We start from the raw sequence: 25,658 nt of genomic DNA on the forward strand, positions 1-25,658 counted from the left end.
TCAGTTTGTCTGCATCCTTCTTGAAGTGCGGAGACTAAAACTAGACGCAGTATTCAAGGTGAGGCCTAACCAGTGCTGAATGGGGGGAGGGACTCCCTCCTACACACCTACTGTGGTCCCATCCTGTACATACAATCTCAAGAGTCATTAAGAAAAGTTTGTATTACATTTCTGAAATTACCACTCATCCCACACTGGGACTTTACCATCATGCCCCCAAACACCCCCTTTTTTTGGGGGGGTGGTATTTTTGTTTAATGTAACCTGTAGTCTGAAATAAGGCCGCATCAACTTCACACAGTCATGGCTTCCCTCAAAGAATCCTGGGAAGTGTAGTTAGTGAAGGGTGCTGCGGGTTGTTAGGAGGGTCCCTCTTCCCCTGACCACTCCAGTGGCCAGAGGGGATGAGCAGGCAGCCCCTCTTCTGGGGACTGTAGCTCTGTCAGGGGAACAGGCCGTCTCCTAGCAACTCTCAGGACCCTTCACTAACACTTCCCAGGACTCTTTGGGGGAAGTCATGACTGTCTAAAGTGAAATAAAGGTCTGGCATGGATGTGGCCTAGTAAGAATTCTACAAGCCTTGCTATTTTTACACTTTTTTTGGCCCTAGTAAAACTACTGTTTTGATTTTTTATTATTTTAATGTACCAACGTGGCTGGAAGCATTTTATAAATAAAGCAATTAACTTTAAAACTTTTTCTGGCCTTTTTCATGGTAAAATCATGACTAACTCCCTCAAAGCCACTTTCCCTTGCAAGGTCAGCCTTGACAGCCAAACTAGCCAAGGCGACTGAACATTTCTTGCCCCGTGTCTGGAGGGAGGCAGCCTGCCCACCGGTTTGGGGGAACTGCTTCGGCCCCACAGCCTTTGGAAGGGGCATGGGGATGATCCATGGGGGAAACTTACTCGCAGTTGCCCCTTGGTAAGATTAATGGGGTGTGTGTGTCAGACTTTTCCCCAAAGGCGAGGGGAAGATTTTTCCCCGCCCTGAGCTCCTACTGGGAGGAAGGGCGGGATATAAATCTAATAAATACATAAATAACCACATGCAGCATTTCACAAGGAAACGGCGCTGAAAGAGGTGCAGGGCGCTTGCCAAGGGGGCGCTCCCGAGCGCCCTCCAGTTCCTCCTCCGGCTCTCCTGCCACGTCTTCGAGGCCTGGGCTGGTGTTACCGGTTGCCCTTTCTTCCGAGACCCCCATCCAGCCCACTTTCCTTCCCCCGACTGAGCCAGGACGGCGCCCATTTGGGCCGGGGGGGAGAGAAGCCGCCTGTCCCTCCCCCCGCTTGCTTCCGCTCCCTTTTCTGGGCGGGGCCGCTGACGCGCCCTCGAGTAAGCGCCGCCCCCTTCCGAAGTGGAGGCTCCAGCGCTGGCAGATCCGGAGTCGCCCCAATTCGCTTTCCCCGTCTCTCCCGCAGAGTATCCGGATGGACCCTCCGGTCAAGGCGGGGCCGCTCCTGCTCCAGCAGCCGTCGGGGTTGCGCATCGGGTCGAAGGTAGGCAAGCCACGCAGCGGGCCGCCGCCGTGGCTCCCCGTTCCGCCCGCCCGCTCGTCCTCGGGGTGGGGAAGTCCTGTTGCCTCTGCCACCGCCCTCACCCTCCTTTCCCTGGCTGGGCTGCGGGGCGCCGAGTGTTGGGGATCTCGCGCAGGGGCGGGCGGCTGGGCGTGCCGCGTGGGACGGAGCGTTATGCCGGGGCTCCGGAGAGACTGATCCGCCGGGGGAGGGGCGGGCGGCGCCTTCAGGAGATTCTCCGCTTCCGGGTGATACCGCGCAAACTTGACGCCCGTTCGCAATCCGGCGCCTCCGAGAACGCGGCGGGCGCCTTCGAGCCCAGCTCGGCTCGTCCTCGCACCCCAAGCCGCCCTATAGCCCGGAGTGGGGCATGGTGCCCAGGAGCGGAAGGTCGCCCGGCCTTATTGCTGGCAACGGCTCGGAGCATCTTCGGGGTGGGGGGCGGAGGGGGCTGCCTGCCTGTGCCTGCCTGCCTGCAGAGCGTCTGGATTTTGCTGCTACTGCAGCAGCTCCAGCGGAGGAGTCCCCCTTTTTAGATCAGACCGAAGTGGCAGGTCTTAGCAGAGTCCAGGGGTGTAAGGAGATAATTTTTCAGGGGGCGGCAGAGTCAAAAATGGGGGGGGGAAGGGTTGGGGCATTGGTCACCATAAAAGAGGTTTCTGGGGGGAAACGTTTTCATAAATAATGACAAACTCCTCTCCCAATTTATGCATTTTAATTAGGAACTATGACTGTGAAGTTTACAGAAAAGCAAATCAATTTAAATACAGTATTTTCCACATGGAAAATAATTGTGTAAACTCAATAACAGTGACTAGGAAGTAATGTATATCATACAAGTCATCCTATCATAATGATTTGAACTTTATTAAGTGTAATGCGCTGTGATTTCTCCACAAACTTGCAGAGGAACTGTTCACTTGAAATACCTTCAAATATGTTACTTTCAAAAGCTAAGGTTACTAAGTTTGTTTTTCTGTGATGAAGCATTAAACACCTGTATGATGTCAGCACGTGCGTCAAAGTTGAGAATGAATTTTCACACACAGCTGTAGATGCACCAAAGGTGAGTCCTGCAGCATACAAAGTGCATGCATGGAAAGGCTTCATAAGCCTGTGAACTGTCAGGTCAATTCTCCTGAGGCAGCTACTTCCCGGAACTAGCTACCCTGGTGTCCTTTGCCACACCAGGAAAGCAATTAAGAGAAGTTTCACTTTAAAAATTAAATTAATGCCTATAAATATCATTTTTCATCCAACTTGAAGCATACCTGACAGGTGGCTGTCCAGCTGCGTCTTAAATGCCTCCAGTGTCGGAGAGCCCACTACCTCTCTAGGTCATTGGTTCCATTGTCGAATGTCTCTAACAGGAAGTTTTTTCTGATGTCCAGTAGAAATCTGGCTTCCTGCAACTTGAACGCATTATTCCATGTCCTGCACTCTGGGACGATCGCGAAGAGATCCTGGCCCTCCTCTATGTGACAACCTCTCATGTACTTGAAAAGTGCTATCATATCTCCCCTCAGTCTTCTCTTCTTAAGGCTAAACATGCCCAGTTCTTTCAGTGTCTCCTCATAGGGCCTTGTTTCCAGTCCCCTGATCATCCTTGTTGCCCTCCTCTGAAGTTGTTTCAGGTTTTAAATTCCTGGTTTTTTTAGGTTTAAAAAATGCTGTGTGTGTGTGTATGTTTGGTTGGCTACTTTGAGAACAGGTTGATGGACTAGATGGTCCTTTGCTTGATCCAGCAGGTTTTTCCTGTGATGATTATAAGATGTACTGTTTATACAAAGGATATGTGTTGTGGAATCACATCCATATCAGCTGTTTAGGAGGAGTCTTAGTAAGGAGGGACATGGGTGATGCCACCCCAATTTCAGTGATCACGGGTAGAGGGAAGTATAGCCATGGGGGGGGGGTGAATTACCATAGAAGATGAGGGCAAGACTATCTGGAAAAACTGGTGGAAAGTACTGTTAAAGATAAAATAACCAAGCATACAGAAGAGTAAGCCTTGCTGAAGCAGAACCAGTATGGTTTCTGCAAGGGTAAGTCCTGCCTTACTAACCTATTAGAGTTCTTTGTGATGGTCAACAAGCATATAGATAGAGGTGATCCAGTGGGCATAGTGTACTTGGACTTTCAAAAAGATTTTGACAAAGTTCCTCACCAAACTCTTGAGTAAGCTTAGTAGTCATGGAATAAGAGGAGGATCCTCTTGTAGATCAAGAACTGGTTAAGTAGTAGGAAGCAGAGAGTAGGAATAAATGAACAGTCCCCCCCCCCCATGGAGGGATGTAGAAAGTTGCTTTCCCCCAAGGATTGGCACTGGGACCTGTGCTTTTTAACTTGTTCATAAATGATAGGGGTGAGCAGTGACGTGACCAATTTTGCTGGTGGTACTAAGTTGTTCAGGATTGTTAAAACAAAAAGGGATTACGAAGAGCTCCAAAAGGACCTCTCCAAACTGAGTGAATGGGCAGTAAAATGGGAAATGCAATTCAATGTAAACAAATGTGAAGTGATGCATGTCGAGGCAAAAGAGTCTTAATTTCATGTATGTTCATGGGGTGTGAACTGGCAGTGACTGACCAGGAATGGGACCTTGGGGGTGCCGTGGATAGCTCAATGAAAATGTTGACCCAATATTTGTTAGTTGTGAAAAAGATGAATTCCATGTTAGGGACCATTAGGAAAGAGACTGAAAAATAAAACTGTCTACATCATAATGCCATCAAACAAATCTATGGTGTGGCCACATTTGGAATACTGTGTACTATTCTGATCACCTCACCTCAAAAAGGATATTGTACAGTTGGAAAAGTTTCAGAAAAGGACAACCTAAAAGATCAAGGTGGTGGTAGGTCTTTCCAATGCAGAAAGGTTATAATGTTTGGGGCATTTTAGTTTAGAGAGAAGGTGAGTAAGAGGTGACGTGATAGAAGTGAATGAAATTATGCATGGAGTGCATAGAGAAAAGGATAGAGAAAAGTGTTTCTCACTCTCATACTAGAACTCGTGGACATCCAATGAAGCTGAATGTTGAAAGATTCAAGAGAGACAAAAGAAGGCACTTCATGCAGCATATAGTTAAACTGTGGAATTCACTCCCAGAAGAGGCAGTGATGGCCACCAACTTGGATGGGTTTAAGAGGATTAGACAGAATTAGACCATGCTCTTGCCTTCAGGCCCTGCTTGTGGGCTTCCCACCGGGGCATCTCATTGGCCACTGTGAGATCAAGACATTGGACTAGATGGACCGTTGGCCTGATCCCGCTGCAGGGCTCACCTTATGTGCTTATGAATCATCTTCAAATATGGAATAGAAAAGGCGCTGTGTAAACCCATATTAAATTTCTGTTTCATATAATTCATGAAAGGGGACCAACTGACCGTGTGCATGTTAGCTGGCGCAGGGCTTCTCCTCTAACTCCAACCCTGTCATGTCTCCAATATGCCAGTCAAGGGTGGTGGTGGGGAAGGTCCCTGACTGCATACGTGGCCATGAGGTTGAAACGAGGGTTGAGGTCAGTTGGGGAGACGGGGCTGCTGTGCAGGGCCACCTCATGCTCTCATGGCCGTGTCTGTTGGCAGCGATGGAAGAAGAGCTGGTTCGTGCTGTATCCGTCCAGCCCTCACGGCGTGGCTCGCTTGGAGTTCTTTGACTGCAAGGAGGGGGCCACTGCAGCTGACCGAGTCAGCACCAAGCGCCCAGACAAGAAGATTGTGCGGCTGGCAGACTGTGTGAGTGTGGCTCCTGCCCCAGACTTCAGCCACAAGGAGGGCCTGTCTGCCTTCCGCCTGGAGACCAACGAGCGCACCTTCCTCTTTGCTGCAGAGCGACAGGAAGCTGCCGACTGGGTGGCTAGACTCTGTGAGACAGCCTTTCTGGTGAGTCAGCAGGGAGGGCAGTGGCCACGAGGCCTCCCTGGGATGGTGGGGAAGGCCAGGTGAAAGGAATGGGTGCCAGGGATGTGATGACGGTGGGCTGGTCTGCCTGTGCTGGTGGAGAGGGGGCCCATTTCACTCTCTGGCTCTCAATCCACCCTTGCGGTGCTGCGTGCATGTGGGGAAGGCATGCGCCCTGAGGTGGCAGGTGTGTGTGTGTGTCTGTGTGCAGAGAAGCACCTTGGCTGTCTCCCCCTCCTTTCCCATCCTCCTAGCTCTTAGCACAGGAAGAATTAAAATACGGTGTCCATAGCCTATCTGGCCCTCTCTCCTTGGGGGGTGGGAGGGAGCTGTGGTTGAATGAGGAGGGCTGTGGGCACAAATGCTGACGTTTCTTTCATGACAGGGTAACCCTGGCAACACAGCCCAGCCTGCAGCCGAGCATGGTGGAGAGCAGTCTCTGGAAATGGCCATGAACTCCATATATTACTCACGAGAGGAAGGTAGGAGGAGTGGCAGTGGCAGAGCTGGGGTGGGCTGCTTCCATCCCCGAACCTTGAAGGCTCTTTTTAGCCAGTTCCCACCTGGAAAAATCCTCAAGTCCCTGGCTTAAGGAAGCGCCATGCCACCGCAGGGCATGGCTGCCGTAAAACAGAGTTGCATGCTGGGCCTAGGGGAGATAACGGCCCAGCATGGGAAGATTCTGGGCATGAGGACCAGTGGCTTTAAAGGGCTGTTGATTCAGGGAGCTCTGGGGATGTACAGGCGCTGGGGGGAGCTTGTTGATGGAAACTCTTGAGTTGCGCTCTATTTTAAAATATTTATATGCCACTTTCATCGGCAAGCCTGTCCAAAGTAGTTGAGAACAATAAAAAAGCTAGGAATCCTCTCTGCTGCAAGAGCAATGGGGAGCGGTGTGTGCGTGTGCTCACGGGAGGGGCTCTGGGTGTCTCTTCCACTAAAACTCTTCCCCTTTGCCACAGTGAACGAGTTCTGGGTGACGGTGCAGAAGACGGAGGCAGCAGAGTGCTGCAAGCTGCATGGGGTGTATGTGCTGAAGGCTTCGAGTGACGGCCTCATCCTTAGAGACCCCCATTCAAACCAGCCCCTCTACACCTGGCCTTACCGCCTCCTTCGCAGATACGGAAGGGACAAGGTGGGTACTGTGAGGCCAGGACGATGCGTGTGTGGGGGGGGGGGAGAGAGAGCCCAACATGAGGAGTTTCTCTTGCTGCCTGCTAGCCAAAGCGTCGTCCTGGGAGAGCCAGTGGGGGGGGGGAGGGAGCTGGCATGGAGGGGCTGGGCTGATGGGGCTCCCTCAGTGAGGAACCAGCACCAGCCAGAGTCAGGTTCCCAGGGCTCAAGGGAGGCTACCAGCTGGCAGCAAATGGAGTTAGGCTTAGGCAGTGGGTAGGTGGGGAGAGGCCCCGTTGCCTGCCGGCGTGTGTTGCCCAAGGAGTACTTGGCAAGTGCAGAAAAAGCTAGGAATCCTCTCTGCTGCAAGAGCGATGGGGAGTGGTGAGTGTGCCTGTCCTCACGTGAAGGGCTCTGGGTGTCTCTTCCACTACGACTCTTCCCCTTTGCCACCAAGAGTGTCAGGATCCTGCTTTCCATCAAAACAGCAGAATGCCAGGATTGCTGACATGCAGGCCTCTTGCCCACAGGCAACGAGCCGGACAAAGTTCAGTGTAGACTGAGCCAGGGCCGGGTCTGTGTACCCATGATGGGGGCAGGGAGGGGGCTGATGGTGCTGGTGAGCAAATGCAGGCATCCCAGTGGCCCCTCGGATGGGCCTGGCTGGGGACTGAGGCGCCAGCCTTCTGTTCGGCAGGTGATGTTCTCTTTTGAAGCTGGCCGGCGGTGCGAGTCTGGCCCTGGCAACTTCACCTTTGAGACCAAGCAGGGGAATGAGATCTTCCGTGTTGTGGAGGTGGCAATCCAGGCTCAGAAGGCCCAAGTGGAAGAGAACCGGCAGAGCAGCAGCTCTCTGGAGGCAGAGGCCTGTGGCGTGGGCCAGATCCAAAGCGCCATGGCCAACTCCCTCAGCCTGGAGCGGGAGAGCCCTGCTTCCGAGCGGTGGGTGCCTAGGACTGCTCTGACTGCCAAGCTCAGCGTTACTGCAGAAGAGGAGGTGGCTGTGCAACCAACCAAGCGGCAGCAGGGGCTGCGAGACCCTCTGGCCCAGTGGGCTAGCACCCCGCCACGCTCCCCACACCTTGGAGTGCCCCCCGAAGACCCGGTCAATGTCTACTCTGAGCCCTTGGATGCTGTCAAGGGCTCCCGGCCCAGGGCAGAAGCCCTGTATGCTGACCCAGTTGACAGCTGGCGTGAGGGGGGCAGGGAAGAGCACCGCCCTCCAAGTACCAGCTTGCTGTACGAGCAAGTGGGGCCAGTGGCTGGCAGTGGACAGGAGCCACAGAATGGCAAGGTCAAGGTGCATATCTATGATGAACCGGAGGGACGGGCCCCATGGCCGGCGCCTGCTCCCACTGCAGTCTACGATGAGGCACGCCTCCCTTACGAGGCCTGGCGGACTCAGGGCATGGAGACACAAGCTGGCTACGAACTCCCTTGCCTGCCTGGGACTGGGGATTATGCTGTTCCTGCCTTCCACCAGAAACCAGGCCTCCCCAAGCCCCCCAAGCGCCCCCGAGCCCCTAAGAGGCCCCCTCAGCTGGGCAGCACCAGCAAGCCCCTCTCCTCTCCAGGGCCTGACCAGGACGGGCCAAGGAGCAGCTCTGACAATGGCGGCAGCGGCAGCAACAACAACAACAACAAGCAAGAAGTCCTCTACAGCCGAGTGGTGAAGTTGCCCCTGCCTGCCCCCGCCAGTCCGGGCCGTTCAGAGCAGGAGCAGTCAGTGGACGAGAGCCGGCCAGCCTCTGTGTACGAAGACCTGGGCGAGATATGATGGCAGGCCTTGTGCGGAGACCCCCCCCCCCACCTTCCCAGGCAGTGCAGTTGGGGTCAGCTGGGTGTCTTAGCACACACACTCCCCCATCTCCTGGCAGGATGTGCTTCAGAAAATATTTTTCTACAGATGTTTATTTTGATATTAAAGCATTTTGTTTTAGTGAAGCTGAGTAGCTCCTGGTTGCTCAGATGACTGTGGCACATGCAGCCTGGCTGAATCCCTGAACAAAACCGCTTTTGAAAGCTTATTTGAGAGGGTGCAATCCAGGGCAGGCAAGGGAAGGGGTGTGTGCTTAACCCAGCTCTCTGATCTCATGCCTACCCCCCACCTCCCGTGGCTTTTCCCCACCGTGGGGTTTCCAGAGCGCGGGGGAAGGGCCCTGGCAACCCAGCAATGCCGAGGGGCCTTCTGCCCTGAGCTGCCCTCTCTCCCTCCCCGTCTCTTCTATAGACGCCCGCCCCTTCACCGCTGGAGTCTGCTCTGCAGTTTCCTTTTGCAGCACTGACGCCCTGTTTTCTGCAGGGGAGGGAAAAAGCTCCTGCCACAGTCCACGGCGGCCAGGCTTGAGCCGAGGGCCACGTGCAGGGCTTGGCTTGGGCTCTGGAGCAGGCTGGCAGCAGCTGGAGGGCTCCTTCTGCAGCACGAGGCCCATCAGCCCTACCTTCCTCCACTTGGAACCGTGTGTAGAGCAGGGCGACACTGGGTCTGGGAGGGCTGCAGAGGGGAGCAGAGCCGGGCCTCCCCGGTCAGGAGGAGGTGGATGGCCACCTCTGGCCAGGGCTGGACTTCTCGGGGGCTTTTTAAAAGGAAAACAATACCTCCTCTTCTGCCTGTGGGCGAGGTGAGGTGGGGGACACTAGTTGCCCCCCAATGTTTTGGACTCCTGAGTCCCATAATCCTGCATTGAGCAGGGGGCTGGATTTGATGGCCTTATAGGCCCCTTCCAACTCTGCTATTCTATGAGCAGTGGTCCGGGCTGATGGGACTTGGGAGTGCTGCAATAGCTGGGCCCGCACAAGCTCTGCTCCTTCCCCTGCCCCGGTGTAAGGCCTGTGCATGGACTCCTCCAAGGGACGGAGGGGAGGCGGCAGCAACACCTTCTCAGGGAGTGGCCTTGCCCCAGTTCAGCCCCTACTTCAACTTGGAGGGTTGAGAGAGAGGCCCCTTTCCCAGCCACTGAGCTGCCCAAGGGCGATGGAGAAAGGAGCCCTCTGCGGCAGTCCCAGCTGGTGTGGCTCAGGCTCCTGCAGCCCGGAGGCCAGCTGCTTGCTGCTTCCTCTGTGGGCTGATGCACAGGGGGAGAGGTGGGCCCTCTTCTGTAGGGAAGCAGCATAGCGCTGTTGGAAGGGCCGGCTGTGGTATGTGGAAGAGCAGAGGGGCCAATGCTCAGATCTGCCAAGACAGAGTTTATTGAAACAGGAAGAGGCACAAACCTGAAACAAGAAAGCGGGGGAGTGGTACAGTGATACTCCCCCGGCTGGCCCCCAGGAGCCCAGCAGGCAGGCAGGCAGTGCAGACACTCCTGCAAGTAGTCCAGTCTTGTCACCAGAAGTGGAGGGACAGCCCCTGTTCCCACCAAGGGAAGGCTGAAAGGGACGCCTTCCTTCCTGCTCTGGGTTTGGAGTTCTGGGGGAAGAGAGACCTTGAGGGGTTCCTTCATGCGGGGGAGAGGAAGATGGGGGGGAAGAGCACTCAGCAGGCGTCTGGTGTTCCGATATGAACATGGGGTAGGAGGGTCAAAGGAGCACCCCACATGGCTCACCTCCCGCAGCTTGGAAGGAAAATGCTCTGCTGCCCTTGAGGCATCTGTTAAAGCCTGCTGGGGCTTGAGCCCATGGGGCAGGGTGTGTGTGTGTGGGGGAGGTTGCCCTAGAAATACCCTAGACCCATGGCCTTGTAAGGGGGGGGACTGTGGCCCTGGCTGAGAGCCAACAGCAGGCAGTGGAGGGATGGGGGAGCCTGCCTTGGCCCCACCCCGCCCCGTCCATATTGCCTCAACCCTGGTGGGTTTGTGGGGGCTATCTGTGGGGCATCATGTGTTGATTAACCGAGCCAAAGGCTCTGCGGGGCTGGTTTTACATAGAGTCCAGGAACTCTTCCTCACTGGAGAAAAGGGAGAGGACCGCAGGGCTTGCAGTGGGAGGAAGCATGGGCAGGGGAGCCACGGTGGCTCTGGCCTTGCTTGGGTGAGACCGGCTGGCTTGCTGTGGGCAGAAAGAGGAGACAGAAAGGCTGTTACCACCAAGGCATTGCCAGCTGCCAGCCTCAGAGCACCCACGAGGAGGGTGCTGTGCCTGGATAGCTGCCTGCTTTATGTGCTACTGAAGCTGATCTGGTACAATGGGGACAGAAGGGCCCTGTGCTCCTCCCCAAACTGCATCCTGCTTAGCGGCTACTGAGGTTGCTGTACAACCTCCATGAGGCAAGACAGGTGGCTGCCTGATGTACCTGGCGAGGCAAGTGCCGTTCTGCCCGGCGCTGAGACCGGGAAGCCAGTGGCCGGCCCAGGTTGCTTTTCAGGACTCTGTACAGGTGACTGGTCACACTCAGAGGGTTGTAGGCTGGCTCCATGTCTAGGCCATCCAGGATGCCCTAGAGCAAAGAAGAGAGAGTGTGCCTCCTTCCCTCCCTGCCATCCACCCTCTCCCAGCAAGCATGGAAAGCAAGCCCACAACACCCAGGCGAGGTGGGCTGAGAGCAGGAGGGACAATGGGAGCACTTGCCCTGGTTGCTGTGGGTGTGGTAAGGGTTAGAGGGGGGCATTTGGGAAGGAAATGGCCCCACTGTTCGGGGCAAGGGCACTTGCTGGCCAAGATGTCCTCTTCTGAGGACCATCACCGTTTCTTGCTGGGCAGGGAGGAAGGAAGGAGGGTGGGCCAGAAGGACCTTGGCTTGAGCCTGGCAAGGCGTGACTCGCCTCCCTAACGGGGTTCCTGGTGCAGCCCACCCCCTCGCCAGCTGACTGGCTCCCCTCCCCACTTGCCTCCATGTCCCTGAGTGCCGCTTCAGGAGGGTCAGCAGGCAGGAGAGGGATGTTGGAAGGCAGGAGCAGCTCCCGAACCACCACCGAGCACAGCAGCAGAGAGGAGGCAGCAGCGGCATCTGAGGAGGGCCGGAGAACCTGGTAGGAGTTCGTGGAGGGGCCTGGCCCAGGGCCTGCCCCCTCCTGCTGGGGTTCATACTTGGCCAGAAGCACCCACTCCCGTTTCTGAAAGAGGAATGAAAACCCCATGAGAAGTTTGGGGGTGGGAGAGCGGAGGCCCTTTCTGTTTTCAACTGGCCGTCTGTGCCAGGAGAGGGTGGGGTTGCCCCTCCTCAAGGGCGCAGTGTGCCCCGCAGGGCCTGGCATCAGGCAGGCACCGCCACTGAGTGGCCACTATGGCAGCTGAGCCCAGCAGGATGGCGCACCTGCAGGTACCAGCAGCTCCCCGCCCACCATCAGCCCAGGCCTGGCCTGGCTCCTTGGTCTGCAGGCCCTCCTTGCTCCAGACTCACCCGTAGGCAGTGGCAGAGGGCCTGGAAGCGGTGCTGGTTGGCCTCCAGTTCATCCCAGTTCAGCTGCCAGCAGTTTGTGGGCCTGACGACCAGGGGCAGCCCGAAAAGCAGAGACGCACACAGCCCTTCAGCCTCCATTGCCCTGCAAGGGAGGGCCACCCTCGTCAGCCCCCAGGCCTGTTGGGGGCAGGGGGGGCTGAATGTGCCCCATGGCTGCCGTGCTCTTCACAGAGCCCTCAGGAAGGACAGGAATCCAACGTTATTCTTCTTAAAGAGCTATTTCTTACGCAAAACTGGAGCAACATAGAGGGCTGCTGACCTGGCTGAGGGAAGATGACTGGACGTGGGGGCTGGGGGCATGCCTGCCAGAGAGGAACAGGAGGGTGCAGAACAAAGTCCCTCCCCACCTCACAGTGCTGTTATCAGCTGCCTAAAAACAAGACAGGAGGACGGCCGGGTTCCCAGAGTGGCCATTTCTGCAAGCCAATTCACATTTCCTGGTAGGATGTCCTGGGCCAAAGGGGAACCTGCATTCTGGCTGTCAGCAACTCTGGGGGATTTCCCAGTGACAGCCTTGGGGGGGAGGGAACGGAAGCCCGCTGTGAGGTTCAAGTGTCTGTTGCCCCCCCTCCTCTGGGGCCTTGGCCTCTATCTGGCCTGATCCTGAGCGAGGGAGGCCTTTCTGTTGCGCCTGGGCAAGCAAAGGGAGCTGGTGGCCTGCATCTGTGCAACGATCCCAGCCAGCCCCCCTCCCCCACAAGGCCATGCCACTTCCTGAGCAGGGTGTCACCCTCCCCCCAAGAATGCTCAACTTCACCCGTTTATCACTAACTGGTATGAATTTCTTGCATATGGAGAAAGATATTGGCCACTAGACAGCTCTCTGACCTGTTCTTTGGAGCCCAGCTAGAAGAACTTCGTGTGGCCCCTCCCCTGCACACTTTCTCCATGTCTGTGCACACACCATACCTTCAAAGCATCCCCTGCAACAATCCAGGGAACTGTCATTTACTCCTCACACAGCTACAATTCCCAACATAAGAAGAGCCCTACAGCTGGATCAGGCCAATGGCCCATCTAGTCCAGCATCCTGTTCTCACAGTGGCCAACCAGTTCCCCACAATGGGAACCCCACAAGCCGGACCTGAGTGCAAAAACACTCTCCTCCTGCAGTTTCCAGCTACTGGTATTCAGAAGCATGCTCCCTCTGACTGTGGAGGCACAGCATACCCAGCGTGGCTAGTAGCCATCAGCAGCCTTATCCTCTATATAGTTGATCCATCCTCTTGTAAAGCCATCCAAGTTGGTGACCATCCCTTACTCTGGTGGGAGGGAATGCCATAGTTTTAACTATGCACTCTGTGAAGAAGTACTTTCTTTTGTCGGTCTTGAATCTTTCAATGTTTAGTTTCATTAGATGTCCGCATGTTCGAGTGTTGTGAGAGGGAGAAACACCCATTCTCTATCCACTCTCTCCTTGTCATGCATAATTTTGTACAGTAAGGACCCACTCACATAGCGGGTTACGGTCCAGACCCCTGCCTAAAAGCGAAACTCGCTGAAAAGCGGAACGCCTTCAATAAAATGGTGCCCGACGCCTGAAAAACACCATAAAAGTGGAACAAGCGCTGTATGAATGGGGCCTTACTCTAATATTTAGCCACTGTATTAGTGGAACGCTGAAAAGCGGGCCCTCCTGTACACGTCTGTCTTGTCACCTCTTACTTGCTTTTTCTCTAAACTAAAAAGCCACAAATGCTGCCACCTCTCCTCATTGCTTCACCCCCTTGATCATTCTGGTTGCCCTTTTCTGAACCTAGTCAAAATCTTTTTGAAAGTCCAAGGGAACTACACCCATTGGATCACCTCTGTCTATATGCTTGTTGACCCTCACAAAGAACTCTAATAGGCTAGTGAGACAGGACTTTCCCTTGCAGAAGCCATGCTGGCTCTGCTTCAGCGAGGCTTAATTTTATCTTTAAGGGTTAATTTTATCTTTAACAATACTTTCCACCAGTTTTTCCAGAACAGACATTAATCCAAATAGCCTGTAATTGCCAGGATCCCCCCCAATCATTTTTAATAAATTGGGGTCACACTGCCACTTCCCAGTCCTCGGGTATGGAGGCTGATCTTTGGGGCAAGTTACATATTTTCGTTAGAAAACTGACAATTTCCCATTTGATTTCTTTAAGAACTTAAGAACTCCAGATAGATGTCATCTAGACCCAGTGATCTGTTTAGTTTTATTTTGTCAGTAAGAATCTAGAACTTTATTTCTTGTCACCATTATTTCTTCAGACTGCCTTCCTGCAAACGTTAGTTCAGGCACAGGGATCTGCCCTATATCTTCCACTGTGAAGACCAATGCAAAGAATTCATCCAGCTTCTCTGCAATCTCCTTATCGTTCTTTAGTACACCTTTGACTCCCTTATCATCCAAGGGTCCAATCGCCTCCCTAGATGGTCTCCTACTATTAATGTATTTGACTTTTCTTGTTGTTAGTCTTATGCTTTTAGCAGTGTACTTCTGAATGCACTCTTTTTTTAGCATCTTTTATTGCACAGTGGGGAGGAGAGCCTTGCTGGGAGTCCAGAGTCTGTGAGTTCGAATCCCCGCTTGTGTCTCCTGGGTGTCAAGGGCCACCTAAGGATCCCCCCACAGTGAGTGGCTCAGGGGTTACGTGCCCTGCCACCTGTGCAGCTGTGGGCAAGCTGCATAGTCCCAAGGAGCCCAGTTGCCCCCCAGCTGGCAGTTACGGACAAGGAAGGGGCTGGCTTGTGCAGCTGTGGCAAGCTGAGCAGGCCCTCGCGAACTGGGGAGGACTAGTCCCAGAGGGAGGCAATGGTAAACTCCTCTGAATACCGCTTACCATGAAGTCCCTCTTCATAGGGTAGCCATAAGTCGGGATCAACTTGAAGGCAGTCCATTTTTTCCATTTTCCATTGTCTCCTTGCATTTCTTTTACCAAAGTTCATATTCCTTCTGGTTCTCATTTGGACAAGACTTCCGCTTTCTGAAGGAAGCCTTCTTGCCTTTAACAGCTGCTTTGACTCTGCTTGTTAACCATGCTGGCATCCTTTTGGTCCTGGTGGTACCATTCCTGATCTGTGGTATACACTCTAGTTGAGCTTATAATATTATGTTTTTAAACAGCTCCCTGTCAGCTTTTACAGGGAGATGTCAGCATCGGTGGGATGCAGGCTGGGCTATAAATTCCTTAGTAATTGTCAGGGTCGTAAAGTCTTTACCCCTCGCTGGATCGTCACCTTGTAGCGGTGAGTGGGTTTGTGTGTTCCAATGAACCCTATGAGCGATGTTGTCGGGAGTCATGTACTCCCAGCAGGGTCACCCATGGCGGTAAGGTCAAGGGAGAGGAACCAGACAGAGAATGATCCAAGAAAGTCCTCAACGGCAGAACAGGCGGAGGATAACAATGTGTATGTTACAATGGCTGTGAAGGCGGATGAAGGCTGCAGCAGATAAAGGACTTCCAATCGTTGTGGTACCCATGCCATTGGATTAAAGCCTTTTTCTGTCAAGATTGTGTGTTGATCGTGGTGTGCTGATCTCCCCACGTAGAACAAATTCACGCACAGGCATCTTCCATAATAAAAGTCCCATGGCGGTCAGTGAATGATGACGGGGGCAGGACTGTGAAATCCAGAAGCCCCTAGTCATGAACTGGTACATTGGCGGTGGATACAGATTCAGATAGATCCTTTGTTAAAGACTTTATTTTGGAAGACAATCTTACTCGGTCACGAGTGATCACCAAGAAGAAGACAACAGGAAGAAAGTCTTTAGCTGGCAGCTTGGGTTATAAATCTGCCAGGCTGGAGAGATAACCAGGGGGAAGGCGAGAATGGGTCAGAGGGTTTGTTCTGAGCTCACATGCCAAGTCCATGTCCAAGAGGCATAGTCAATGGGAGTTTCCAGGTCCAGTTTTCTGAGAGGTCAGTCCGAGGGTCTGGGTTCTGGAAGATAGGAGGAACACAGAGGTCATGCCTGATGTTGTAGTCAGCAACATGCTGAAGCCAGGAGTGGTCTTTTAAATCCCACTCCCTAAGACAGTATAGGTAATCAGTCCTCTGGCTTCTGTCTTAAATGGCCAGGCCAACACTGCTGCTGCATGACTCTCTGTTGTCTTCGCTCTGCAGGTGGGAGGGGAGTCTCTTCTTCGTTGCCTGAATCTTGTTCTCTGCCAGCTGAGAGGAAGTGGGAGCTGCATCTGTTACTTCCGAGTCCTCCTCCTCTTCTCCCTCTGAGGACTCCTCCAAAGGGGGCATGACACTCCCAAGCATTTCAGAGTGTTTTGAACTTATGGACTTTGCCTTTCAACTTCCCTTTTACCAGTCCCCTCATTTTTGGGAAGTTTCCTCTTTTGAAGTCAAGTATGACCGTGTTGGATTTTCTTGGCCATTGACATGGATGTTTAATTTAATAGCACTATGGTCACTGCTCCCAATCAGTTCAACACCACTTACATCTGGCACCAGGTCCTGGGTGCCACTTAAGATGAAGCCCACGATCGCCGTCCCTCTGGCTGGTTCCATGACCAACTCTTGTAGGGTACAGTCATTTAGGGTAACTAGAAATTTTACGTCTTTGTTATGACTGGGACACACCTGTAGCCAGTCTATGTGAGGGTAGTTGAAGTCACCCATTACTAGAACATTTCCTCTTTGGATGCTTCCTTGATTTCATTCTTCAGCTTGAGATCCCCCTGAGCATTTTGATCAAGGGGATGATAGCATGTCCCCAGTACTAAATTACTCTTGGGGCTCAATACCATCATCCACAACAATTCTGTGGAGGAATCTGCTTCTTTTGGTGTTTCTGCCTTGCTGGACTCAATGCCCTCTTCAAAGTACAGAGTGACACCACCTTCAGCACCCCCCTTCCCTGCCCTTCCTATAGAGTTTATATTCAGGGATAACCATGCCCTAGTGGTTCTCTCCATTCCAGCAAGTTTCTGTTTTGCTCACTCTATCAATGCTCTTCTCTATAAGACCAGTCACACCAGTTCACCCACATTGCCTTGGAGGCTCCTAGCATTAGTGTACAATCACTTGTATACAGTGTCTCTCTTCAAGAGTCTTTGGCACTTGTGGTTTGGCCTGTGGGACTTCAGTCTCTGAATAGTTATCCTGAGCCTCTGCACTCACAATGCCAAGTTCTATACCACCCTAATTTAAATTTTAATCAGTTTTTTCATCTTCATCCTGGGGTGAAATTTGCTCCAAACAGGAACCCCTCAGCTCGTGTCGGCTCCCCTCTCCCCCTCCGCAATGAGTCTAAAAGCTGCTCTGCCACCTTTTTAAGTGCCAGCAGTCTGGTTCTGTCCCATCTTAGAATCATAGAATAGTAGAGTTGGAAGGGGCCTATAAGGCCATCAAGTGCAATGCAGGAATCCACATCAAAGCATTCCCCACAGATGGCTGTCCAGCTGCCTCTTGCTGTCCAGGTGGAGCCTGCTCCTTTTGTGCAGGCCTGGCTTGTCCCAAAATGTTCCCCAGTGCCTACCAAATCCAATTCCCTCTCCTGACACCATTGTCTCGTCCACGCATTGAGACTGCAAGCTGCACCTGTCTACGTGGCCCTGTGCGTGGGACTGGTAGCATTTCAGAGAAATCTACCTTGCAGGTCCTGGCTTTCAGCATCCTGCCTAGCACCCTGAATTTTGCTTCCGTGACCTCATGCTACATTTTGCCATGTCATTGGCGCCAATATGCACCACGACCACTGACTCCTTCCTAGCACTATGGACCAGGCTATCTAGATGATGGGTGGCATCTGCAATCTTTGCACCAGGCAGACAGTTAATCTTGCAGTCTGTACTCCCACCACATACCCAACTATCTGTGTTGCTAATGATCAAATTGACCACTACCAGGATCCCTCCACCCTCGGAAAAGTATCTTCAGCATGTGAGGCACTCTTAAATGACAGTTCCCAGGATTTTTTTTGGGGGGGGAGGGAGAAAGCTTTAAATGTATGGTGTGTACACAGCCCATACAGTCCTCCCCATTACCTGGCAAGGGTGGGAACGGGGAGCCAGGAGGCCATAGTAAGGCAGACCACGAGGCACCCAAGTGGGCAGCTCCAAGTACTCCTGAGCCATTGCTGTTCTACTGTGCGATGTGCTTCCCATAGTACCAGCGTGTAATGCTGTGTGTGTGTGTGTGTGTGTGTGTGTGTGTGTGTGTGTGTGTGCGTGCATGCATGTGCACATCCCACTATGGTCTGTGAGGGACAATTTATTCCCCTCCTGCAATACGCTTGTGGGGACATGGAGGAAGGGGAGCAGCGAAGGGACTGCTGAGGCTTGACTCTGCTGGTTTTCAAAAAGGCAAAAAAGAAAATGGGGTGGGGGTCTCATTCTTTATGCCAAGACAGAGGTGGGTAGTGGGTGGAAGAAGAGGAAAGCCCCCCTGGACCGCAACTTCCACCTTCCCAGCCAGAGAAAACCACAGGCCAAAGCAGCCATTTATTTGTTGTTGCGGGGCTTCCTGTTGCATATTCAGCCTCCGCACTAAGAGAGGTTGTCATCCCTTGGACACATCATGAGAAGACATGATTCACTAGAAAAGACCATAATACCGGGAAAAACAGCAGGGAGCAGAAAAAGAGGAAGGCCAAACAAGAGATGGCTTGACACCATAAACGAAGCCACAGACCTGAACTTACAAGATCTGAACAGGGTGGTTCACGACAGATGCTCTTGGAGGTCCCTGATTCATGGGGCCGCCATAAGTTGTAATCGACTTGAAGGCACAGTAAGAGCAGAGAAGCAAGTATGTCCTTTAAGCCAACGTCTTAGGGAGTTCACCCACTCCTTCCTCATGATCCTGGATCAGGAGGCCGGCCTTGCCACGGCAAAGGGCCAGATCAAACAGTGGGGAGGGACTCACCTATTCCCCTAAACAGAGTACACAGCAGGTTCACAAATCATTTCTAGTCCATTGCCTCCTCTTTTCCTGGCGCTATGAGAGCGCTTGCCTCATTGTGTTAGCCAGAGACCCCAAAGGGCCAGCTCAGCACATACCAAGTTCCAGGGCCTCGGCCGTAGGTTGTGAGATTGGCCCAGGCAGTTACCAGAACCATGGAGCAATCATGAGCACAAGAGGCTCCACCCCGCTTGCCAGTAAGAACAGGGTGCTTCACGACAGATGCTCTTGGACGGTCGCCATAAGTCGTAATCGACTTGGAGACACACAACAACCACAACAACAACCAAGAGAGGAGGATTCCCCCTCCCTGCTCCTAAGGCTTCTTGGACTTTGAAAGCGGCAAGAGATGGGGGGTAGTGCTGCTGCTGCTTTTCAGGAAGGGAGGTCAGCAACAGGCCCGCTCACTGCATCCCAAGTGCCACTGAATGATGCAGGCTGAGAAGGCTCAGGGGACGTGAGAGAAGATAAAGTGGCTATGAACAGAAACAGGACAAGGTGAGGCACCTACAGTCCTCCCTGCTGCCTCCTGGACAGCTCCTTCTGCAAGGTGCCTCAATTGCCTGTTTTCCACTCTGCACCCCAGGGAGATGGGGCTACTGTTCTGGGGCTTTGTGCCCAAAGCCAGATCCTCTGAACGTTCAAAAGAGCTGGAAGAACCACTGGGGGGGAAGCAATGATTTAATGACGAAGGCATGCGACTGCCCTGTAAGAAATTAGCACATGAATCAGCAATTCCAGAGCAGAAGCCTAGTGTGGAAGCAGCCAGCCAGCCTGCCTCTCCCCTGGGCCCAGGACTGCTTCCTGACTGGCACCAGCACTTCCAAGGGTCCCAGCCACAAGAGAGGCCTTCTCAGCCACTTACAACCTGCCCATTCAGGCTAGAGATCCCAGTCTGGCCCACAGCTCCAAGTCACCAATACTTGGGCTAAGAAGTTGCCCATTTTCTTTCCAATCTGTCCCTACCTTCTGCTTGTGGCAAAAAGGGGTATCTTAATTTGCTGGCCACAGGCAGACTCCCTCCTTCACATTGGCACTCCTCCTCACAGCAAAAACCTCAGACAGAAATGGCCCTTAGCCACAGCCAGCCACAGGTAGGAGCAAGGGCATGAAGTGCCCCCCCCCGCTTGAATCCTGCTGCATTCCCAGCCTCCTTGCTTGCCTCAGTTGTGCATTTCAGACTTGATGTTTCCTCCCCTGGAGAATGGCCCAGGCAGAGCAAAGGCGGCATTGCCTGCCCAGCTGGAGCAAGCACAGCCAGCTGGATGCACTGTGGACTGGATGGCAGGGCAGAGGGACACCCCCTCCCCCTGGTCCTTCTCTGCTAAGGCTCCCCCTTCCCCACTTATTCTCTTTTCTTAGGAGAAAAAGCTTTCTGGGAGGGGGCTCAACACTCCATGCCACCCCCCCCAAGGGCAGCCCAGAGTGGGCTTTGTGGTCTAACCAGAAGGTGACTCCAGCCTGGGCCAAACAGACCTTGCTCCTCCTCAAAGGCAAGGAGTGGGCTCACCTGCAGGAGAGGGCCAGCCTCCGCACCCTGCAAGCTGGGAAGGCAGTGATGGAAAGAGAATGCCCTATGGATAATTAATGGGCATCCAGGGAGAGTACTGTTCACACTGAGGGCCAGTAGAGATCAGGTCCCAATTCTACTTCCTTTTACCACCAGCTTGTTGGATGCCCCAAAGTGCTGTTCTTGCAACCCAGGTGCAGCCCTTTCATGCACCTGTGGAGCATGGCCTTGATCTCGGGCAAGGAGTATCGGGGCCTAGCCCCAGCACTTTTTTTTTAATAAAGAGTGTCTATAATGGGCAGAGTACCTCTTGTCACAGTCACAGATCTTGGATGTAGGGCCGGGCTCCTGGCTTTTCTTCTCCCGTTAGAAACTGGTCACTGCGGAAGGGCCTTGTCTCTGGGTGCACAGGGGCCACATAGCAGGACAGGCATGGCCCTCGTCTAGACTGAGACCTCCCAAAAGATCCCATTGTTGCTCCCCTCTGCCCCCCCGTGCTGGACCCTCAAGTGCCCCCCAGGCAGGTACCTGAGGACCCGGAGCTTGCGTGGTGCCAGGCCTTGCCCAGCTGCCATCCAGAAGGGGCTGCTGGCATTATCCACTCGTGTCATGCTCTCGCCACCACTGCTGCAGGCGGCAGGAAACAGAGCCGGACTGAGGAGCCTTTCTTGTGTATCGCATTTCACACACACTGCAAGAGTAGAAGAAGAGGTGAGGGCTCGGGGTGCTGGTGCTGGGGCTGCATGCCCTGCTTTCCCACCCAGTAACATGCTTCAAATGACATGTGGGCAGCTGGGAACCACTCTGAGCCACCCCCTCTCGCTTCAGAGAGTTCACCCATCCATCTGCCAGGAATGCTTTCATTTGGATTCCTGCATTAAGCAGGGGGTTGGACTCGATGGCCTTATAGGCCCCTTCCAACTCTACTATTCTCTGATTCTATGAAGTCCAAACACAACATCTAGTGTTGGGCTGAGAGCTACTACAGCAGAGAGTTTGGGCTATGTAGAGGTTTGGAGGGATCAGGACTATGCGTGTAGGCAGGCTCTTTTGGCAAGCACTAGATACAACAGATGCTGGGGTGGGGAGCATAGAGAGAAATGCTCTGGCCTGCCGTTTCCAGCTGGTGCAGCTCCAGGGTGAGCGAGGGTGTGATTTCCACAAAGTCACAGTGACCACGAAGCTCAGTCTGTGGCACACCAGTCAGCCCTTCAGCGAAGCTGGCATGGGTACAACTGGCTGGCCGCTGTGTGAAGGGAAGGCAAAGACTGGGAAGAACTTAAAAGATTACATTACTGCATTGCACTCTACGTGGAGCTTCCCTTGCACTGGGTCTGGAAACTGCACTTAATGCAAAATGCTGCAGCACAATTGCTGACAGGAATGAGACTCTGTCAACATATCACAATTGGGCAAAAAGATCTGCACTGGCTGCCAATTAATTACCAGGGCCAACATTCAAGGCTTTAACACTTAGTATGTAAAGGCTTTAACAGCCTGGAACCAGTTTATTTGAAGGACAGCCTTGCCCTACTCAGCCACTTAGATCTGCGGAGCTGGCTGTTCTACGCCAAGTGCCACACAGCGTTCATTAGGCACTTGCAAGGACTCAACCCTTCAGTGTGGCAGGCCCTACTCTCTGGAACTCTCTGCCCATTGATACTAAGCTGGCACTTTTGCCTTCTTGTTTTCAGCACCTGTTAAACCTTTTTTGTTTCAATAAGACTACCCAGACATGCACATGTATTTTAATATATAATTTTATTTTATAGGGTATATTTTTCAAAACTGTTGGTTTTATTTATATTTTGAGCTTTTTTTAGGTCAACTTCTTTTTAACATTTGATTTCACTGGCTATTCTAATGTTTATATTTTATTTATTTTATTACTTCTACTACTGCTGCTATTTTCATTTATGAACCTTTTCCAATGAGGCACCCCAAAACAATTAACAATACAATAAGATATGTAAGTTACATATATAAAAATAGTGAAAGCAAGCACATACATAAAACATTTTTAGGAAATTAATATAAATACAAAAACAGTATGAAACAGCAGCATTCACATAAAATCAATTTGAATCCAAGACAGATACCAACTGGCACATAGATTTTGGAAGGCTTGTTGAAACGTAAACATGTTTGGCAGGTGCTGAAAATACAACAGAGAATGGGCCTGCCTGATAAGCAGTGGGAGGGAGTTCTAAAGGGTAGGTGCCGCCATGCTAAAGCCCAGATTCCGACATCCTGTGGAACGGCTGCCCTGACAGAACGATATTATGTAAATTATATACTGTTTAAGCAGCATATAAATCCTGTTAAAATAAAATTACCCAGGCTTATCTTGGCTGCAGCAGAGTGGCTGATGACTCCAGCGGGCAGGAGGAGGTGGAGGTGCTCTTGATCAGTGCTGTGGTCATGGAACCAGGCTTTGAAGAAAGTCTCCAAGGCCACCACATCATTCTCCACTGTCTGGAGGTCAATAGCTAAGCCCAGAATCATGGCACTCTCTGTAGGAAGAGGAAAGAGGCCCCATGCAGACCAGACTGCCCTGCCCAAGAATACTTCACAGATCCGCAGCCTGGACATCCCAACAAGTTCATCTCTCTCTCTCTCTCTCTCTCTCTCTCTCTCTCTCTCTCTCTCTCTCACTCACTCACTCACTCACTCACTCACTCACTCACTCACTCACACACACACACACACACACACACACACACACACACACACACACACGAGTTCCCTGCCAGTTCCCCACAGCAGCAACATGACCCACCGCTCTCACAGCTGCGGGAGCTCCCTGTGATGTCCCTGTATTTTAATATCTGTAAATATGGTAAGTGCGGGTTTATTAAGTGATATATGGTAAGTGACTGAGTAAGAGGGGGGAGTACATGGGCTAGAATGCTGGAGAATGGTGGATGATGATTGGCTGAGTGTTTGAATGGCTGAAGGTATACATGAGAGGATGACAGTTGAGTTGGGGGGAGTTGCTGGCGATTGGTTGTGGAGCGCGGATTGGAGTTGGTTGTGGGTTGAATTATATTTGGCTGGTATTTAGGCAGAATATATATGACTGGAAACATAAAGAGTGACACTATATGAAACCATACGCTTGTTGAACATTCCTAAAGTAATCTTGTTATTTCCTAGTGTTATCAAATAAATACTTTTATTGGTTTACCAAAAGCCTGATCCTTGGCTGGGGATATACAGACCAGAAGGGAGGGCAGGGTAATTACCAAGGCTGGAGGGAAACAGTATCAAATAAATGGTGGCAGCGGTGAAGGAAGATATTGTAACATTGCCAAGTATCCAGAGCAACCCAGGATTGTATGCTTTATAGACAAAGATACAAGGGGGTTGTGGACAGCAAGGGCACCCAGACACAAAGTAACAAGCTATAGGGAGACTAAGGTGAAGTCTCTAGCAGTATTGTTTACAGGGAGTGACTGGTGGTGCTGCCTAGCAGTGGGGTCTTGTGAGATCTGTGCTAGAGCGTGTGAGAGAAGAAATAAAAAACGAGATCCTGACAGGTGGTGGCCCTGGTGGGAGTATCACAGGTAGCGCCAGCTGGTGGGATCGTCACACTCCCTCTGATGGTCTTGCCGAGAGGGGGCTTCATGTTTTCTCAACAGTCCCACTATGAAGCTACAGTTGGAAAGGAGTTCCTGGCTCATCCAGTCCAACCCAACCAAGGCTCCTCCTTCCATGGATTTGTCTGTCTCTTCTAAAGCCATCCAACTGCATCTTCTGGGAGTGAAAAATTAGGCACTCCGTGAAGTGATTTCTTTTGTCTGTCCTGCCTCTTCCAATGCCCAGCTTCACTGGATGGTCCTGCTGGGTTAGTGTTATGTGAGAGGGAGGAGAAACGTCCCTCTGACCAAGTCCATCACACCATGCATACTCATATAAACCTATGTCTTCCTCCCCACACCTCTCCTCTAAACTACAAGCCCCAGCTGTTGTAACCTTTCCTCAGGTGGGAGCTACTCCATCCCCTTCATCATTTTGATTGCCCAGCTCTGTAATATCTTTTTTGAGGGAGGCAACAGTGAGGAAGGGCAGAATATAAATATAATAAATAAATAATAAATAAAATAGTTTGCACACAGCATTCTGTTCCATTTATGAATGAAGCATCTTGAAGCTACTGCAACATACAAGAAGGAAAGCAAAAGCAAAATGAGACAGAAACATGGTTAGAACCAACCACTACATAGGGACAAAAACAACTATTACAGTAGTTATTGCTACTAGCTATGCTAGTCGGGCGGTATATACATTGAATAAATAAATAAATAAATAAATTGCATAGAAATAGAAGAGGACAACAAAAAGGGTAGAATAAGAGCCCTATTCCAAAAGATTAGAGAAATAAAAGGGAAATTTAAACCAAGAGTAGGACAGTCCCCCTGAGTTGAAAATGCTGCTCATGAATGCCAGGTTGGTGAATGGTAAAACAACGGCCATTCAGGACATGATCCTGGATGAGCACGCCGACCTGGCTTGTATTACGGAGACCTGGTTGGATGAAGGTGGGGGGGTAATCTCTCTCAGCTTTGCCCACCAGGTTTCTCTGTGCTGCAGCAGGCGAGACCTGGGGGGCGGGGAGGTGAAGTTGCAGTGGGTGAAGGGAGTGGTTAATGCCCCCTTACAACAAGGCAGAGTTCCAATGTGCCTAAAGGTGGCAGTTGTAAGGGCTTTGTTAAAAAAGCCCTCCCTGGACCCCTCTATAATGGATAATTATCGGTCAGTGTCTAATATTCCATTTTTGGGTAAGGTAACAGAGCGTGTGGTGGCCTCCCAGCTCCAGGGATTCTTGGATGAAACAGATTATCTGGATCCATTTCAGTCTGGTTTCAGGCCTGGTTATGGGACGGAGACAGCTTTGGTCGCCTTGGTGGATGACCTACGCAGAGAACTGGACAGGGGGAGTGTGTCCCTGTTGGTTCTGCTGGACCTCTCAGCGGCTTTCCATACCATTGACCGTGGTATCCTCCTGGACCGCCTTGCTGGGATGGGACTTGGGGGCACTGTTTTACAGTGGCTCCATTCCTTCCTGGAGGGGCGGTCCCAGAAGGTGGTGCTGGGGGATTCTTTGGCTGTTGGTCTGTGGGGTCCCTCAGGGTTCAGTTCTGTCTCCCATGCTATTAATATCTATATGAAACCGCTGGGAGAGGTTGTCCGGAGGTTTGGGGTTAGATGCCATCAGTATGCTGATGACACTCAACTCTATTTCCCCTTTCCTCCTAATTCCAAGGAAGCTGTCTTGGTTCTAAACCAATGTCTGACATCAGTGGTGGACTGGATGAGTGTGAACAAATTGAAGCTTAATCCAGACAAGACAGAGGTGCTCGTGGTCAGTCGAAAGGCAGATCA

The 25,658-nt window shown here is 52.2% G+C and overlaps 2 protein-coding genes across 2 annotated transcripts in view; one reads left to right on the forward strand and one right to left on the reverse strand.

Annotated features, from left to right (window-relative positions):
* Positions 1-1,059: 1,059 nt before the first annotated feature.
* Positions 1,060-8,481, forward strand: DOK1 (docking protein 1). The gene is made up of 5 exons (XM_061583793.1): positions 1,060-1,499; positions 5,110-5,406; positions 5,810-5,906; positions 6,387-6,559; positions 7,235-8,481. Exons 1-5 carry the CDS (start codon positions 1,431-1,433, stop codon positions 8,312-8,314), a joined length of 1,716 nt encoding a protein of 571 aa, XP_061439777.1. The 5' UTR covers positions 1,060-1,430; the 3' UTR covers positions 8,315-8,481.
* A 1,310-nt stretch (positions 8,482-9,791) lies between these two features.
* The window catches only part of M1AP (meiosis 1 associated protein), a 55,905-nt gene continuing 40,038 nt past the window's right edge, over positions 9,792-25,658 (reverse strand). Inside the window, exons 4-9 of the mRNA XM_061582972.1 lie at positions 22,610-22,786; positions 20,802-20,964; positions 11,813-11,954; positions 11,301-11,525; positions 10,766-10,909; positions 9,792-10,521 (exon numbers count right to left, since the gene is read on the reverse strand). Coding sequence (XP_061438956.1) covers positions 10,393-10,521; positions 10,766-10,909; positions 11,301-11,525; positions 11,813-11,954; positions 20,802-20,964; positions 22,610-22,786 — 980 coding nt within the window. The 3' untranslated portion in view covers positions 9,792-10,392. The remainder of the gene's footprint in view (positions 10,522-10,765; positions 10,910-11,300; positions 11,526-11,812; positions 11,955-20,801; positions 20,965-22,609; positions 22,787-25,658) is intronic.

The sequence above is a fragment of the Rhineura floridana genome, chromosome 9 (assembly GCF_030035675.1).
Source record: "Rhineura floridana isolate rRhiFlo1 chromosome 9, rRhiFlo1.hap2, whole genome shotgun sequence".
Taxonomy (NCBI): Eukaryota; Metazoa; Chordata; class Lepidosauria; order Squamata; family Rhineuridae; genus Rhineura; species Rhineura floridana.

Bases quoted from the DNA above. Each gene is read 5' to 3' on its own strand.
- DOK1 (XM_061583793.1), top strand. From the start codon at position 1,431: ATGGACCCTCCGGTCAAGGCGGGGCCGCTCCTGCTCCAGCAGCCGTCG. The intron at 1,500-5,109 runs GTAGGCAAGCCA...GTCTGTTGGCAG, and splicing joins GGTTGCGCATCGGGTCGAAG to CGATGGAAGAAGAGCTGGTT. The intron at 5,407-5,809 runs GTGAGTCAGCAG...CTTTCATGACAG, and splicing joins TCTGTGAGACAGCCTTTCTG to GGTAACCCTGGCAACACAGC.